Source organism: Cynocephalus volans, chromosome 6, assembly GCF_027409185.1.
Source record: "Cynocephalus volans isolate mCynVol1 chromosome 6, mCynVol1.pri, whole genome shotgun sequence".
NCBI classification, from domain to species: domain Eukaryota; kingdom Metazoa; phylum Chordata; class Mammalia; order Dermoptera; family Cynocephalidae; genus Cynocephalus; species Cynocephalus volans.
In genome coordinates, this window is record NC_084465.1 from 51,749,369 (window position 1) to 51,768,454 (window position 19,086).

General features: G+C 39.2%; 1 protein-coding gene across 2 annotated transcripts in view; it reads right to left on the reverse strand.

The window, feature by feature from the left end:
- GSAP (gamma-secretase activating protein) overlaps positions 1 to 19,086 on the reverse strand; it is an 85,531-nt gene that overhangs the window by 18,071 nt on the left and 48,374 nt on the right. For both annotated transcript variants that reach the window (XM_063099440.1, XM_063099439.1), the window contains 7 exons: positions 18,610 to 18,679; positions 17,993 to 18,075; positions 15,315 to 15,368; positions 6,799 to 6,927; positions 5,930 to 5,988; positions 5,187 to 5,218; positions 2,658 to 2,719 (listed from right to left, as the gene is read on the reverse strand). In XM_063099440.1, the coding sequence (XP_062955510.1) occupies positions 2,658 to 2,719; positions 5,187 to 5,218; positions 5,930 to 5,988; positions 6,799 to 6,927; positions 15,315 to 15,368; positions 17,993 to 18,075; positions 18,610 to 18,679 (489 nt within the window). The remainder of the gene's footprint in view (positions 1 to 2,657; positions 2,720 to 5,186; positions 5,219 to 5,929; positions 5,989 to 6,798; positions 6,928 to 15,314; positions 15,369 to 17,992; positions 18,076 to 18,609; positions 18,680 to 19,086) is intronic.

A 19,086-nucleotide genomic window follows, 5' to 3' on the forward strand; every position in this document is an offset into this window, starting at 1 on the left:
TTCATATAATAGTTTTCCTATGTCGCTATTCTTTACCACACTTTTAATGCCTGCACAGTACTTAATTTTATGAGAGTACTGTAATTATTTATTCCCTTAATGTACATATGGGATATTTCTTCTACTATTGTTAATACCATAAAAAACATCCTTTATAGAAAAGTTGTTTGCCATATCTCCAATTACTTGGTCAGACTAAATTCCTAGAAATGAAATTTGTTGGATCACATACTTAAGTGTTGCAAGACACTGCCAGAATACCTTCCACTGTGGTTATACTATATTACAAGTGCATTTTATGAAGCTATCCAGTTCCCTGTATGCTGAATTTTACTAGCATAATCTTTAAAACTTTGGCAATTTGACAAGAAAAAAAAATCCAAAAAACCACTTGTGCTATTTGTCATTTGATTACAGCAACATTAAACTTTTTTCTTCTCCCCTGCTCTAGACTTTTTGGCCACTTACTTTTGAAAACTGGTTGGTCAAAGCCTTTGTCCATTTCCCTTCTATTTTCTTAATTGATTTATAAACTTTATACAAATGTTTATCATTGTCACATGTTGCCAATGTTTCTTGTAGACTTATTGTTTGCTTTTTTGTTTTTCAAGTTTTTATTCAGTCAAATTTATAATTTTAGTATAGGTCTTATTTGAGTATTATTTAAATATCCACTTATTTTATTCAAATTCTTTCACAGTTTAATTTTTTATATTAAACTCCTTAATCTAAGATCTGTTGTTTTATGGTATTAAATGGTGGTATTTGGGGGAGGAAGAAACTAAATTTTCTTTTCCAAATACTTAACCACTGACTAACTGATTAAAAATTCTTTTCACATGGGTTTTAAATACCTCATCTATTATACCCTAAGGATTCGAATTTAAACTAGAGTCTACTGGTGGCCTTTTTGTGTGTATGAACTGTATTTTTCCTATTATTATAGATCAACAACACATTTAGATATCTGGTAATCTTAGTCCCACTCCTATGTACTTTCTCAAGTGAACTACTCAGTCACTTGTCAGAGAAATTTCATGGGCTTCTTCGTTGTACTTTTATTAGACCTAGACACTAAGAATTGGAAATGGAATATTGTTTTCCATATCTTTCCTAACTAGCTAATTGTAATTTAAATAAAGAAACTATAGAATCACTAGCTTACTAAGTTCTTTATTATTTTCCATTTTCCCAGTTGATTATGTCATTTGTTGCATTAGACAATCATAGCATCTTCTTTTATTTTGGTTTCTTATTGCATTTGCTATAATTTTCAGAACAATGTAAAATTATGGAGAAAATAGCAAAGACCCTTAACTTCCTTCTGATTTTTATGGGAATGCCTCCAGTATTCTAATTAAGAAGAATGTTGGCTATTGTATTAGACCATTCTTTGTCTTACTGAATTAGTATATTCCAGAAGTGGAATTTGATTTCATCCTCTTGTAGGCACACATACAGATTATCTTTTTTTCTTCTTTGAATTTTTAATAGGAATTACATTAATATATTTTCTAATATTAAGCTTTCTGGAAAGAACTCCACTTGGCCATGTTGTATTTTCAAGAGACCACCGCAAAGTATTTTAATTAAACTTGTAGTATCTATATATTCTTAAGTAAAAGCAGTCATTGTCAAATTTTGGTTTTAAGGTTATTATGACTTTAAGTAATTGAGAAGCTTTCTATCTTCTCTCAAAAAGTGATTTACATACCATGGGAATAATTTGGTCCTTCAAAAGTCTGAAAGAACTAACTCGTTAAATAACTTGGGACCTTATTTGAAGATAATCTTGACCTTTTTCCCAAATTATTTTATGGTTATTATGCTTTCAGCTTTTCTATTTCTTCTTGGATCAAGTTTGGCCATTTCTATTTGCCAAGAAAACTATTTGACTGGAAGTTTCAAGGGTATAAATATGGATTTATATGTATTTTTCTCATATTTTTTAAGTTGTCATATCTAAGGTAATAGACTATCCCATATCTAAGTCTACACAATATTTTAAAATATTTTATTAGATTTTCCAGATGTCTCTTTAATGTGTTTTTTTAAAGGTTTTTTTTTTTTTTTTTTTTTTTTGTCTTTTTCGTGACCGGCGCTCAGCCAGTGAGTGCACCGGCCATTCCTATGTAGGATCTGAACCCTCGGTGGGAGCATCGCTGCACTCCCAGCGCCGCACTCTCCCGAGTGCGCCACGGGCTCGGCCCGAAAGGTTTTGTTTTTTAAAGGACAATTCTGTTCTCTAATGTATTTGATTTATATTTCTTTGGTCATCCTAGTAGAACTTCTTGAGAAAGAATACTTTATTCTGTTACATTTTAAACCCCAAATACAAATGACACAAACATGCTGCTCTTTCCTTTTTTAAAAAAACACTCTCCATGCTATACATTTCTTGTCATGCATAATTTTGTAATTATATATTTATTGGTGTAATTAATGTGTATCTCTCCCACTAGACTATGTATTCCAAGAGGGCAGAAATCATATGTGCCACTTACCACTGGACACACAGGGTCTATAATGGCTGGCAACTACCATGTGTTGAGCAAATGAATGAAAACTTAGATCAGAATGAAAAGTACAATCCAGCTTTTTCCTTTTTCCTGGGGCCCATTGTTTGCTGGCACCTAAAGAGCCCACTGACCACTCACCAACCCCATAAGCAGCCTCTGGTGTTTGTCTTCCTCCTGCAAGAGGGGCGTTAATCTTGGCTCTGAAAATAAACACAGCCAACAGTCAATCAAGGTAGTTTTCAGAAAATGAGTTAGAAGGGAAAAGAATCAGCCCAGTTTCCCTTGCTTGAGTCATTGGGAATACATAACACTGCCCCAATAAGATGAAGATTTTTTTCACTAGCTAAGTGTGACCTAGTCCTATAAGCTGAATTGATCACTCAGGTCAAACTCAGAGAGCCCTGTGAAACAGAGAGAGGGAAAAACCGAGAAAGAAAGAAAATAAGGAACACATTCTCCAGTACCAATAGGCTCTGGCTTTGATTCCTCTTCAACACTGGAACTTACCACTGTCTAAGAACCTCTACTTCACTGGAGAGAGAGGGACTTGGGCCCTCTTTTAACCTTAAAGGGGCCATAAACCAAGGGACAGCCGCTCGACAGAAGAATTGCACATCTCCTTTCTACTTTCTTTTTCTTTTTTTATTTTAACTTCTCAATATACATTATAGTTGATTTTTGTGTCCCTTTACCTGTTCTTCTTTCCCCCTCCCTCTTCCTTCTACTTTCTGACCCCCATAGTCAGTGACTTTGGAAGTTACTGAGCTGACAAGACCAATTACTGTGGCAAATAATACAAGCTATCAGACTGAAAAGGTGAATAGATCAAGACGGAAAAGTGATATGTAAGGTTAAGTCAAATAGTACGTTCTTCACCATGACTTGCACTGCACTAGCAAGAGCGGAGTGGCAGGCAAACAGTCTCACTGGAAGATCTGCCTTAACACACCTTCATGCTCTGTTCTTCCTCTCCCAGAACACCTGAGGCCCAGCACCGCCAGCCAAGAAGACAGAACCGCCCTGCCCAGTGGGCTGACGACTCCTTCTGGGAGGCCCTTTGAGATAAATTCTACCTGTATCCTACACAATCCTCGTGATCAGGATGAAATAATTCAAAATGTGAGCCCAACAGCCGTGCATTTTACTGAGTGTTCTGCTTCAGGCAGTGACAGCATTCTACACGGGAAACTAGTACAAGCAGAGCATGTGAGAGGAAGGGAAGAGTTTCCTAAAGGGCATTAAGAGAGACTGACTAGTAACAGGATGCAAACAGGCCTAAAAGCACAGAGCAGGAGCAGCTCTGTAAGCAGGGCAGGAGGTGCAGACAACAGAAACTCCCACCAGACCAGCAACATTCTCCACATTTCAAAGCCCCTAGCAATGCAAAGGGTGAGCCTGAATTGCACATACTCACACCCCTGTCTGGCAGGGCAGAACCTTGGCTTCAGGAATGGTGGCCTGGTAACACAGGAAGAGGCTGCTTCCCCTGGGCTGTTTAGTGAGCCCAGGCATTATCAGCCTGGGCTGGACCACAAGTTCACCATCACAGTTCCCTGGGCTGTGTGCACAGCGACAGGATATGCAGCTACGCACTGTGCACCATATAAAATAATTTCCGTTAGCATCACCCAACATATACTTAAAACAGCCAAGCCCACAAAACAGGAGTGGGATATAAAAACACCAGCTTATTTAATGAAGGCTGCCCTTTATGGGGCATGAATGCGCTCCTCTGACCACAGCTACAAAAAAGGCTTGTATCTGAATATACTATACTCAGCATTCCCCTCCTCCATTTCACCTAAGTCCCCCTTCTTTGTCAAGACTTAAGTCCTCTGGGATGTCACCTCCCTATCTCCCCCAACCATCCCCACTCCTGACCTAGCCCCTCACCCCCTGCACCCGGGGTTTACATAATACCTGTCCCTTGGTTTAGAAATGATGGGTTAGCATTTCTTCCTCACACACTCGCTAAAGCAGCCACCTCAGGTAACACATGTGGGCTGAGCGCTGTGCTCAGTGCTATCTACATTACCCTGTTTACTCTCAGGTTCTCTTCACTCTAGTCCTGAGGAGGACAATGCACAAAATGGATGAATAACTCACCCAAGAGCACGTGGTCAGCACGTGGCAGCGCTGCAATTTAAGTCTGGTTTTGTGTGGCTTCCGAACCCATGCTCTTTTTCCAGAACTACACCACTCTCTAGAGGCTCCCCATCTTTGTACCCATAGGAACTAGCCCAGTGCATGCCCAAGTTTTAACCAAAATGAAAGATGCATACAAGCTGAAGACCCTGTATAATCAGACAGCTGGAGAGAAAGCAGCCCCAAGCCAAGAGAATTGCCAAAGTGCATCCTGTGGGTACCGCCAGAAGGCACGTTAATTAGATCAATTCTATGAGCAGAAATGATCAAAACCAGAGGCCCACCCCCAAGTGACTCCTCACACAAAAGCACATTCAGCAGCCATCCCCAAAGGTCCTGATTCCAAGATAGATGTGCAAAGAGCTGCGTAGCTGCTCTAACGTCAAGATACTAAAAGGTGCTACCATTTCATTACACTACTGGAAGTGATTTTCTTGCTAACCCACAGCTGTGAGGAAGAACAGTATTACAAACAAAACACTGACTGAAACCCAGAAGGCTTTATTACAGGTCTTTTCTTACCCAAATTCCTTGCTTCTAGGTTAGAAATCACCCTATAAAGAAATTAGTCGTGTTATTCATACAGAAAGCATTATTGGAAAAAAAAAAAAAATTAAAGCCACAACACTATATGAAGACATCCTCTTTAAAAAAAAAAGACAAAAAAAACAAAAAACCATAAAACCACTGCAGAAACTGTTCTCAGGCTGCTGAAAAACCTCAAAAACTTTAATCGATCTAGCAAAAGCCACAATAGGCAATTATAAAATCTCAAAACCAACAAAGGCGATGATTTAGAACAATTGCAGCTCTCAGTTATTAAAAACAATGGGGACAGAAAATAGAACAAAAGTTGGAACGGCGCCTATACTTTTAGCACTCTGAGATGACTCATCTATCCAGAAAATGTGATTTCAAAACAAGAGCAAGCTCACAGGCCCAATAACTTTGTTTTTTTTAATGTCAGCCTACTGTCTGCCCTTTTCCCCACAAGTGCTCACTTAATAAGCACTCTCTCCACTTATCCTTTGTAAATCATCCATCCCTGGGGCACAAGTATATAAGGTTTAATATATAAGCTTTTCCCACTAGAAACTCCAGCACCAAATACCAGAATAGGGCCCAGTGGCTGCATTCATGACACTGACAGCATCATTTTGCTGAGGACGTACAACAAAAGTAAGCTAGTTCCATGAAACGGAGCCAAGAAGGTAACTATAAAAGATAACCATCTTACAGATACAATAACCTTTACCTTTACTTACTTTATTGAATTCTCAAGAATATTCCTCACATATGCTGTGGACTTTCTCTTTCCTGTTTTCTAGGAGTGAGAACATTTCAGAAGTGTGAAAGGTGAAGCTTTCGGGGGTGACTTTTCACATCAAGGACATAATACAATATAGTTAGAAGCTTCAGAAAGAAGAAATATACTTTCCAGATAATCAAAACACCTAGATTTTAAAAACATTTTATTCTGAAACAATTGCAGATTCACAAGTAGTTGCGAGTCAACTATATATAACACTAACTATACACAACAGTACAGCGAGATCCCATGTACCTTTCACCTAGTCTCCTTCAATGTGTATAATCTTACGTAACTATAGTATAACAACAAAATGAGGAAGTTGACATTGGCACAACGTGCATATAGTTCCATATCATTTAATCACGTCAGTTCACATCCACAATGTACCTCCACGATCAAAACACACAACTGTTCCATCACCTCAAAGATCTCCTTTGGGCTACAGTTGGTCACGTCCATTCTTCTCCCCCAACTACCCAACCCCTAACAACCACTCATTTAGGAGCACCTAGATTTTTTAAAATCAATTTTTAACTATAAAATAACCCAAGAACACATCCGAGACACGGATACTAATCATACGTCTACTGTGAATGTGCGGTGTGTCCCTTAATCTCTCTACTTTGTTTCCTCCTCAGAAGGACAAAGATCATAGAAGTGTCACTGTCTGCCTATCGGGAGATCAGTAACAACAATGTAAAAGTGCCTGGCAATTGGTAAGAGTGATGCAAACGTAAGCCAGCATTATGATGTAAAAGCGTCACCTGGATCTAATTCACTATGCTTTTGCCGCTTGCTCTATTCTCACTGACCCACACATACCTCTTCCGAGATCAGGTTGTGCCACTCTCTCCTGACCACACTGTTTTTATAGCATAATTGTGGCTTGGCGTACTTAACATATTCTAGGTTGGAGTTCAGTTTTTCCCAGTAACCCTTAAAGCTGTACACCTGCAAGAGACAAAAACATCAAGCTTAGCAAGCAGGGCCTGTAGCCCAAACTACCCAGCAAGGATCACACAAGCCTTCACGTGATGCTTCTCACGTGGCAGCATTTCAGACTGAATACTTCCCATGATGGATGGCATTTTAGTCCCAGCAGGATTCTAAAGTAGAGAGACTTAAAGAGTCTTGCCTTACATTTTCTATCCTCTTTACAACAGAACTGTTGCTCACTTCCCAAAACCAACAGGACTTCCCTGGGTTGAGACTTAGTGGGGAAGCCCATGATAAATACATCAAGTCATTTTCTCCCTAGAGACCCATTTTTCTGATTTAGGTTGTGTCAACAATACCATGTTCAGTCAGAGAATGTTCATAAAATTTGGACTAATTTTAAAGTAGGCTTACTTTCCTGCTAAGCTTATTTACATCCAAGGATATTTTCCAAAATTTAGGAATAAAAAAAGATGAAATAAACTAGTTTCACCTTCAGTTGTGAAATATTTCAAGACAGAATTGGCATTCTATCTAGATCTCTGATTTATTGGTATAATTGTACTACATTGAAGCAAGAATGTATCCATTATATTCATTTTTAAATAATAAAATGCAATGTTAATACATTTAATGTCGAAGGATATGACAAGTTGTTTTTTAAACAAATAAAGATAGATTTATGATACATGCTTTCTTGTCAAAATACGTGCAAGATTTGACTTTAATTATAAAAGACCTGACTGGGCCAAGGGTGCAATCAATGCGTAGCCACAAGACAAAGTGAGCTATTGCCTACTGTGGTGACAGACTTGGCTGAGCTGCAAGAAAAATAAGAGAAATGAAATATACCTCAATCAAGAAAAATGCCCTAATGTTAAGTAAAAGCACATTATCCAAACGTGCATTGCAAAGACAGTCACATTTGGTTTGAAATGGATTTTGAAGTATTAATAAAGTGAATTACATGGTAATATTAAAACTTGCTATTTCAGAAGCCTGAAATGCCCATCCAGCCAACATCCTTTCTCCCACAGACAAACTATTTTCAAGAAAGTGTCCTCTCCACCTTTGTGCTAGTTTCTTCAACAGCCTTTCCTCCTCAGTATATGTGAGTGTGGGGCAAAGTTAGCATTGATGTATAGAGCATCTTCCAATTCTTCTGGAGGAATTATCTGTGACCCAGAGAAAATATGTGGGACATTAAGCAGTTGTTCCCCCAGCTCTTTCAAATGTCAGTATGAGAAGTGGGTGTCTCCCATGTATACGGTGGGCAGGGTCAGTGACACTCAGTTACTAGGATTCCCATCTAGCTTCTGGTGATCCAAGTCTGCTTACTCAGGAATGAACAGAAGGAAGCTTTAAATTTCTTGAGAAGAGACTTAAAGTGTTCCTAAAGCATCTATAAGTTTGAGTTTTTAAATATTCGAACCAACTCTATCTTCTCCTACTCCACATAAAGAAAATTTAAATTCCTATTAAAAAAAAAAAAAGTGTCATTTCCAAGGGAGACAGGAACACTGGTGTCAGGTCTCTCTCCTCACTTGGCCTACCTTGTCTATCTTTTCTTTCCCTTTCTATTTGTAAGAGAAGTACTTTTATCTACCCTTTGGTTCTTTATATTGAAAAATATTAAGACAAATCCTGCAGACATCTGGCAGTATTAGGTCCCTGACTGGAAGTCACTACAGCCTTCTTGTTGGCCAGCATCTGGGCTCGGGCACACTACTGCCAAAAGCTGGAAAACTAACTGGTGTTGGGGTGACATCTAGTGGTCAGTTAAGCTATTAACTCTGCCTGCTTTGCCACAGGCCTCCCATGACACGGTTCACCCCAGACCTTGCCTAGGACAGGAGGGGAGAGACTCAGGTGTCCTACCTGTTATCTGGCCTTGTCCTCTCAGGCCAAATGCCGTCCTGCTGTCAGAAGACCCCACTCACACTGTGGCTCCTAAGAAAAGATCTTTCCCAAATTACCTTCCTTCTCTTCACTCCCCCACTTAAAAATCCCTTTCTTCATAACCTTTTATCAGCTAAGAATAAACAGATAACACAGAGCTCTGGACAGGTCCATGGTCAGGCTTCAAAGGGGCTGGAGCATCCACTGATTGCATGTAAAATAGAGTGTGTGTTTGTATGAGCACTTTTCTGGAGAGATGGGCTGAATCTGTGACCTAAAATAGTTCAAAACCACCGAGTTAGAAGGAAGAGGATCTGAATTTAAAACTAAACAAAAATAAAAATTTATGTTTAAGAAACACAGTTAGCCAAAAGTCCCAGAACTATTTTCACCTAAACTTATAGGTCTTTCAGGGAGGTCACTGACCTATTATTATAGTATCTTACAGATATTAAGAGAGCACAGAGAAAAACAATTAGTGTGTATGTCACTACTTGGTATCTACTTGATAAGTGATAGTTTTTTTTTTAAGTTTAGAAAATTCACAGAGATCACTGTAAACTGGAAGGTCTATTTGGAAGCCTGGGATAAGGCCCAGAAGATGGAAATGGATTCGAGTATGTGAAGGATGAGTAGAGGGTATTCCAGGTGGGGCTTTTAGGGCATGAGCAAAGACTGAGAGACTAGAATACGGATTCTGGGTCTAGATCAGAGACAGAGCATCAGAGAGAGCAAAACAAACCACCAACAGCACTTCATTCTCCACGCTGAAGAGAGACCTCTAGAGTGCGATCCCCAGGCTTGGCTGTCCATTAGAACCGCCTCGGTCCCACCCCCTAGAGGTTTTATTGGTTTGGGGTGTAATCTGAGCCTCCTGGATTTTGCAAGTTCCCCAGGTGATCCTGACGTTCAGCCAGGGCTAAGAACACTCCTTGAGAACATCCAAGTAATCCCAGTCCTCCTCCCACCCTCAAACACTTTACTCAACCTACTGTACTTCTGACTTAAAGGCCAATAAAGATCCAGCTGGCTGAAGACTTGTGACTGTGTTGTTTAAAAGGAGATATGACACAGCAATTCCTTGAACTTGAGACAAGTGAACAGATATGATGTTGATGGGGGGAGGGGGAAAGGGAGCGGGGAGAGAGGAATTGGTAAAGGGACATGAAAATCAACTACACTGTATATTGATAAAATACATAAAAAATAAAATAAATAAAAGGAGATATGGTTAAAGAGGAGGATAGTGGCAATCCTTGAGGGATCCTAAATGCCAAGACCAACATGTTTCTTAACCCAGAGAATAAAAGTAGCTCCAACATAAACTTTTAGATGGTGGAACCTAATACAGAGAGAAGCAGAGGGGAGAATAATCTGCATAATCGCTTTCCAAGAACCAAGGCTCACCATCTTCCACTTATGCTCAAGGATGAACCTGTGAGCACAGAAAACCACTGTCAACTAGCACTTACACCACAAGGCGAGAACTGAGCGCTGCCCTCAGCAGGAACACCAGCACCACAAAGTGAAAGCCACAACAGCCCAAGATGCACATCACCAGCTACTTGAAAAGAGCTCATAATGCTTTAAAAATACACAAAAATGCTTTATAAGAAAAATAACCATGAATTTAGCCACTTCTGAGAGACTCGGGTTAGAAGCCATCAGATCCTCAAGGAATGACCTAGGAGCATTTTCCTGCACAAAGTATAGTTTAAATTTTTCATTTTGAAAGAAGGAAAATTATTCCAAGTCTCTTCTTCAGAAATAATCTCATTTTGTCTCTTAGAATGACATGAAACAATTAACAAATGCAGCCCATCGTGACTATAAATTGAACAAAAGGACCAATGGAATACATTAAGGGACTGTTTCCCATTTACGATTTGGATTGCCAGTGGATCCAAAAACAAAAGAAAACAAAGCCCTGTGGTATTGGCTCATCCGCAAATTACTGCCAGGAAAAAACATCTGCCTTTCATTTCTAAAAGGCCCTCTGGCTTTGGTCCTACTTCTGCTTATTAACCAGCATCTTCTTACAAGGGAGGTGGCCAACTAGAAGAGAACCATTTACTCTGTGTACCAGGACTCAATTAGCAGAGCTAAAGCATCAATCCAGTTTGACACTTCAGTAGATGCCATCTCAGTATCAGCTTTTACTTACAGTCCAGAGGAACACAGCTACCCAGTACCTCTAGCACAGACAGAATAGAAAATGACTATGTGTACATAAAACTAGCAAGGCACCATACTAAACTAAGATACTCTAAACAGGAATATCCATATTATAATTAACAGGACAAGTGACTAGAACTCCTGAAGCTGTCCCCTAGGGGAAGTACATGCTGCAAGTTCAAGGTCTCCTGAATACAAATGGACTTCCTCCTTCTTCCCCAGTATCTAGCAAAAATTTCTACTCCTTTGCCCAGCTGGGTAGCTCTATTAGCCATGTTTAATGGGCTGGATTTTTTAATGTAATCACTAAATATGTGTCTAAACTATTCTATTTCAAAATCGGCATATACTTTGAGAAAGCCAAGGCTAAGATATTTCCCTCCTCTCGACTGTAAGAATTAAAACATTATGTCCCCAACTAAAATTATGAATAACAGCAGCACAACCTAGTGGCTAGTAGGAAAGAAACAAAAACAAGAAGTCCTTATCCTGAGTCTGTTCCTCAATTTCATCACTTAGGAAGTAGACTGAAGATATACCCATCTCTCTACAGAAACGACAGGACTTAGTTCTCCAGCCCGATGCCCTCTTTCTAGTAAGTAACGTTTTGCTTTTTTGGTTGTTTTTATGAAAGTCCCCTAAGCAACCCATAGTTTACAAAGGGATAAATCATTCTTAGGAAGGTCACTCTTGATGACATTGCTTTTAAGGCAATGACCTTGCTTCAATATACTTAATTTTTAAAAATTCTTTTGGGAACCATTTATAAAGTGAAGAAGTCTTGTATTTCAGGTGACAATCTTCTAATTTAACTAGTTTATCTACCCTAACATGTTCATGTATGTCTTAGTCTGTTCTGGTTGACATAACAAAATACCATAAACTGGGTGGCTTATAACAACAAATTTATTTTTCACAGTTCTTGAGACTGGGATGTCCAAAATCAAGGTGTGGGTGGATTCAGTGTCTGATGAAGGTCTGCTTCCTAGATGGTGGTGTTTTCATTGTAATCTCATATGGTGTAAAGGACAAGCTAGCTCTATGGGGTATCTTTTATAAGGGTACTAATCCCAGTCACCAGGGCTCTGCCCTCAAGACCTAATCACCTCCTGTATTAGTCTGTTTTATTTTGTGATAACAGAATACTTGGAACTGGGTAATTTATAATGAAAAACGAAATTTATTGCTTACAGTTTCTGAGGCTGGGAAGTTCAAAGTCCATCTAGTGGTGGCGACACTGACCCAGGGGTCTCACATTGCAAGATGTTGGAAGCAGAGAGAGACAGAGAGAGAGAGACAGAGAGAGAGACAGACTCTCCTCTTCTTTTAAAGCCCTCAGAACCACACCCCTGACCACCATTTTTAACCCATTCACTACTGCCCAGTCCTACAATCCAATCACCTCTTCAAGGCTCCACCTTTCAATCACCATAATAGGATTTCCCACCATCTTAACAATCACAGTGGGGCTAAGTTTCTAACACATAAAACTTGGGGGACACAATTCAAGCTTCAATGAGTTTTGGGGGGGACATAATTCAATCCACTACACCTCCCAAAGGATTTACCTCCTAAAACTATCACTTGGGGGTTAGGAGTTCAACATATGAATTTGGGGTGAGGGGTGAGACGCATTCAGACCATAGCAACATATTACACATTCACAAAGTGCTCCACCTCACACCAAAACTACTTGCAGAGAGAGCACGAAGCAAGTGCACCTCTAGTTTCATTTTTCCCATCCCTCCCTGGACTCTTTATCAGGACACTCATCTCCCAAGGAGAATCGAGATCGGTGTGGTTATAGTAGAGGTCCCTTGGGCCTCAAGGAAAGAGTTGGGCAACAAGCTTGCACTCTAAAGGTAATTTGTGACTCAGGCCATGAGTGTTCAGAGCCAACTCCTACCAAGTAAGCATGGCCAGGACAGTCACATAACTGGGATTAGGGAGGGAGGAGCAGACAGTAGGATGTGCCACTGCAACCACATCCAGCACTGCATAATTAAGTTGGAACTTGGGGTAGAAGAAGTAGGTTAAAGGCAAAGGCAGCAGCTTACAGTGAGGAGTATTATGCAAGCAGAGATGGGGCAACAGACATTCAGGGCCAGGTATCCTGTGAACCAGAAAGTACTGCCTAGTCTCCCATGCTGAGCGGTTGGGGTGGAGGTGGAGGCTGATGGTCAAACCAAATCCAGGATCGTCTTCTCCTGAATCCAAAGCCAGGCCCAGCAGCATACCTCTGCCCTCCCTGATGGATCACGTCTGTATGGAGAGGGTCATAAAAGATCGAGAATACAAGTGGAGTCACCAAAGAGCACCCAAGCATGTGCGGGAATGGTTAATGGAGAACAATTGTCCATGGAGCCAAATGCTAACAATAATTAGGGAAGAGGAGAAAAAAGTGAGGAGAAAGAAAGAGGGAATGTCAAAGGAGGAAAAAACCCACGGAGGACATAAGTCATTTTACACATGTACATGGGGAAAAAGAAAAAAAAAACTGCAAAAATAAGCTACTTTGTCCTTAAGCAAAGCCAAGTCATATTTCTTGAATAAGCCAATGGGTAAAAAGTTTAAAAGGATCTTCCCACCACTCTTTTATACTTAATTTTTTAAAAATGAAAATACTCATGTTGATAAGGTTATAGTAAAACTGGTAAACTCATAAATCCCTTGTACCAGTATAAATTACCACAACTTTGCTGGCCCATGGCTCACTTGGGAGAGTGCGGTGCTGATAAATTACCACAACTTTTGTTGAATATCAGTTTGACAATAAGAATCAAAAGGTATAAAACTTGTCATAGTCTTTCACCCAATGATACTCCTGGCATTTAACTTTAAGGGAACAAATCAAAAGAAAAACTGCATAAAAATATACAGCAACTTTGTTTTTAACAGCAAAAAGATTTTTAATGGGAGCTAGAGACAAACTCAATGTCCAAAATCAGAAGAATAATTAAGTAAATTAAGACACAGCAACCCAGGGGGATCCTATGGAGTCATTTGTAGCAACATGAAAAATGTTTATGATATAATTTGTAGTATTTGTCAAATATGTATGTATGTATCATCACCATTAAAAATGCATACCTATGACAAAGAACAAGAGGAATGGGGGAAAATAGATGGTTGATATGTTAGGGACTACAGAATTGTGGGTGACATTTCTTTCCTTTAAAAATGTTCTTCACTAGTTTGTCCATTAAACACATTATAGATGGGATAGGACTATTGGTAAAGGCAGAAACAATGAAATGAAAGGATGGAGTTTCTTAATACACCTTTTAAACTATTACTAAAATCTTCTCAACATGTATATTTTCACTTAAAAAAATTAAGGTTTCACAATGGTCCCAGACTTCTGCCTAGAAACACAGCCCATCAGTCAATCCTGCAGGGACCCTCCTTAGGGCCAAAATTTAGAACCACTAAACGGCCCCTGTGCATCTCTGTGACCTCAACACCCATGGCCTTCAGCCTTCCCCCAGCTCCCCAAGCCTGGCCTGCCCTTCATGGACCCAAAAGAATCAGATGTAAATGAAAGGCCACAGCACACTGAGCTGCCTGCTGCCAAAAGCTGAGATTTCCCAGTCCACACCAAGCTATAATTACCAGGAGGCAATGCCAAAAACAACAAAGGAGCTTCAAGGAAACTGTGCTAAAATACTCCCCAGTTTTTTAATTGCATATGTGTTCCTCTCTACTCACCCTGCCCCACCCCATTCTCCCTATTGTACTCTGAAACTCTTCTGAAACCACCAGATTGCAGAATGACACTAAGAGCTGCAACTTAGTGTGCAGGAAGGAGGTGTGCAGAGCTTGACTGAGACCACAGAATGAGCCAACACAGATCACTCTTGAGAAACAGAAGAGCTGTTCTTAGAACCAGAAGGAAATTAGATAATCCCAGCCTAGGTTACTTTATGGTTTTACTATTGGGAAGTGCGTGTCTGTGTGTGTGTGTGTGTGTGCACATGTGTTGAGGGAGTGACAGTGCATCTGAAATAAAAGCAGCTACCAGGCTCCCTACAGATAACTTACAAGAACACCTGCAGTCCAGACTGGCATGAGGTGCACCTGGTCTGCACAGTTAAAACTCTCCTGTCTTCAGAAAACTTCCCTCTTCAAAAGAGCATTCCTAAGAACTGCTGTAACATCATGCTCAGCAACTACTCGACCACTTAAGGATTCTCCAGAGAACCAACCCTATCCCAAGCCCCTTACTCCCTGCCAGTTTGCAATCACTTTTGGAATAACCATGATATTCAGGGCAGCAGAGGTTTAGTCACGCGTGTCTGTGCTTCTGAGTCTCACTGTGACGGACTTACCTTCATAAGGGGCAATGCGATCTCTTCTGTCACAAGGGTTATTCCAGGAATTTCCTATGACGGAGAAAAAATATACACACAACCACTCAGCATATCAACTGCCTCAAGCTGATGCCTTCAGGAAGTGCTTTCTGCATAGACAGAAGCTGAGGACAGCTTCCAGCCTGCTAGTCTCTACTTTAAATAAACCTTGGGATGTATAAATAACATTGAGCATAGCCTATCTCTTGCCTCAGGACAGGATATATTCTTTACAGTCATGAAAAATAGTTGACAGAGTCACTAAATGAAAGGAAAAGTCTACTATGAAGAAATACAGAGCATGTAGTGTATTTTTTACACATTTCTATTTAAGAACAAAGGCAAATTATATTTGTACCATCAAATGTAATAACAAAGGGGAAATGTTTTTTCATTATTTGTACTCCTTCCTCCCTCCTCTTCTCTTTCACTTTAATGTATTATGATTGGCCTCACTAGAAGGAACCAAGATTAATGGAATTCTTGCATAACTTAAACGGAAAATTTTTCTGTGCTTCATCGACCACCACAATTTCAGAGATTAGAGCTCTCAATAACGAGTTTCTACAGCACCATCACCATGGCAAACCTGAAAGGTGAGCAATTCATATCAGACAGTGCAAATGATATTCTGCTAACTAGTAAGCATTAAAACAAATTTAATGAAAGGATAAACTTCCAAAATTATTCTTTATTCACTGATTTTGAAAAATGTGTCTCATGTTAATTATCTAATCAGCCTCTCATCTGGTCAATTCAGCTTTCATTTCCTAAAAAAAGTAGATAATATATGAGAAAATAATTTAGGAAGTGTGTTATGTAGAAATAAAAATTGGCATTTGTTTAGAACTTAAATGATCTAGATTTTACCAATATACAGTGTTCCCTTGAAAAAGGGCATCACAGAAATAGAAAAATTTTCAGAACATTCAAACAATGGTGTTCTTCACTGTGACAGTAGAAAGCCTATGATGAAAATCTGTTGTGTGCTTCACTAATCACTACTCAGCAACAAAGGATACCTCAAAAAAGCATTAGAATTCCATAAGAGTTATAGGTTATGAATAGCACTTTAAAATCCAAGCTAGTTGTTTCCATTCTCCATACAGAAGAGTGAAATTAATGTTTTCTACTGTAGCAAGTTTTTATTAAGGTCGTAGCATTAAGAACACTTGTAGATTAGAGAAAGAAAAAGTAAATGATTTACATCATTGCTAAAGATAAGCAGACTCAGACTTTCAAGTTTAAAAGAGACCTATCAGGTAACCTACTCCAACCACAAGAAGTTTAAAGCGACATGGTAAACCCCAAAATAAACTCGGTACAGAGGTTGTAACTGCGGGTTTCTTTATATTGCCCTTCTTGTGGGACTTCCTGATGTCACTCTGTGTATGTGCACAATGGCTCCTCTGCCCCACAGAGGCTTGAGAAATGCAAAAGTGAAGCACTTCCCATCAGGATAATACTCTTGCAGGACATCCAATTAACATGTGCTCCGTCTTTTAACACAACCCTGAGAACAGTGGTCCCAGCCCTGCCTCCGGAAACTTCAAACCCAGGACAGGACAGCAGTGGGTAGTAAGTGAAGGGAGCCCACGTGTACATTTCCTGACTCCGGGCTGGGTGGTGTAACCTGCAGACTTCCTGCCTCACTACCACAGAGTCTGCATGTAAATTCACCAGTGTTCTTAAAGAAAAATGTGGGAGACATGAAAATCTAATAACTACAATGGTAAGGGACAAGAAGAAAGAGGCTTTAGGAAAACACTACCATTGTGCATATCAAAAATTTTTAATCAAATACACCTGATACATCTTTTTTTAAGGACTATACTAAGACATGGTCCAAATACAAAATGAGGAGTGTTACAATTTGTCCTAGTACATAAATATGTACCTATGTCTGTGTTATCTGAATTGAATTTATTTTTCTAAATACTTTTTTGAAGCAAACCTCTGCCTCAACACTAAGCATGTAGTTCCAACATCTAACTATGAAAAGAGAAGAGGCAGAACATTTTCAGGTGCTGCTGACACAGTTTCCACTTGCTAGTCCAACAAAGCTCAGTTCACTGCATCGTTCCAGAGAAAACGAAGAGTGTTTTAGCTTAGCACTTCCTAATTTAAAAGGAGGGAGTCCAGACCAACAGGAAGAAGAGGTTGAATGGAGTGAGTCTGCTTAAGATTGCTGAGTTTTACCGACCTTGAAGCTCTGGAGTTATTACAGATTTTCTTTGTGAGGCTGGGAAAAGGGGTTATGAAGGTCCTAATGTACCAAGTATGACAGCAGTGGTCCAGCTATTCCTCATTTATAAAAACCTAAGAAATATTTTAATCTACTCTAGTCACCTAGAAAATTAAAATAAAAATACCATTTTATAAAAATACCATAATAGAGTTTAGTTTTGCCTGGTAGTAGGAAGAGTAACAAATACACTGTACCTTCTCCTTCAATTTTACCATTTTATATAAATATTTTTGGTCAATGTAAAGATTCACTATTACTTTTCTGCCAGAAAATTCCAACTCAGTTCCATATCAGTCAAAGCAGATACGAAACACAACCTTGGTTAGTTAGTATAACAAGGATGTCCTACAACAGACCCACAAATGTGAATTGATTTTTATTGCATACGAAATTCAAAGTGCTAACTTACTGTATCCCAAGTGAGCACTGAGGAATATGGCAAAAGTTTGTCCACGTTACTTGTCTCTGAATACACGCTCCAATATGAAGAAGCTGAGGAGAATTTTTGAAAGAAAAATAAAAGACATGGTTTAATAAGAATAAGGCAATTGACATTGCAATTCAACCAAACCAAGCAAACCAAAAGTTTTCATTGCCTGATAGTTCATCCTCAAAAGGTTAATCATTATGATCTTATCTGACTAAAATATTCAGCTTCAGCTTTTTATAACGAGAATAATTTTTTTAAAAACTTCAGTTGGTACTATATCTACTCAAGTGACATTATATAGAGCCAGCCAACACAAAACTGGGCTAAGAAAGTTACAGTTCACTGAAAAAATATACGTATAATAGAATTACAGAATCAAGGTCCTACTTATATCTGTCTCCAAACAAATTTCTCCCTAAAACCACAAGAAAATAAAATTTAATTAGCTGACTGCAATGGAGTTATTTAAAAAAAAAAAAAAAAAGGGCTCCTAAGCAGCATTTTGACAGATGAAGGCATTCATCATCAATTTACTGCTTTCTCTCAAGCAAAAGGGTCAGATACTCATCTTAACGTACAATATCAGCAGTACTCACCAATTATAAATTCCTGAATAGGGTCAAATGAATAGCAGGCAGACGCATTCTCAGAAATCCATCGAATAATCTTTAAAAAGACCACAGAACTCTGTTGGTATTCAAATCTGCATTCCACCTCTACCCCAAAGTGCAAATACACATGAATCTTCTTAATTCTGTATCTATTTTGGAATTGCCTAAGAATACACTCACTTCTATACTATCTTCAAGATAGATGATGCAGTTCTGGGTGGCTAAAACAGTATTATAAATGAGGCCCTTTTTACACTTTTTTAAAATAAATGCCCTTGTCTGGGATCCAAATAAACCTTATCCAACCCAATGTTTATTTTTGCTAGAATAGGTCATGTTATAGCAAAGTACCAGAAGGAAAAACTTGGGGCTACAGGAAAAAAAGAAAACCAAAACCATTAGGCTTGGAGGCTGCAGACGTGGGTTTAAATCCCAGCTTGGTCATCAGTGTGAACAGTGTCG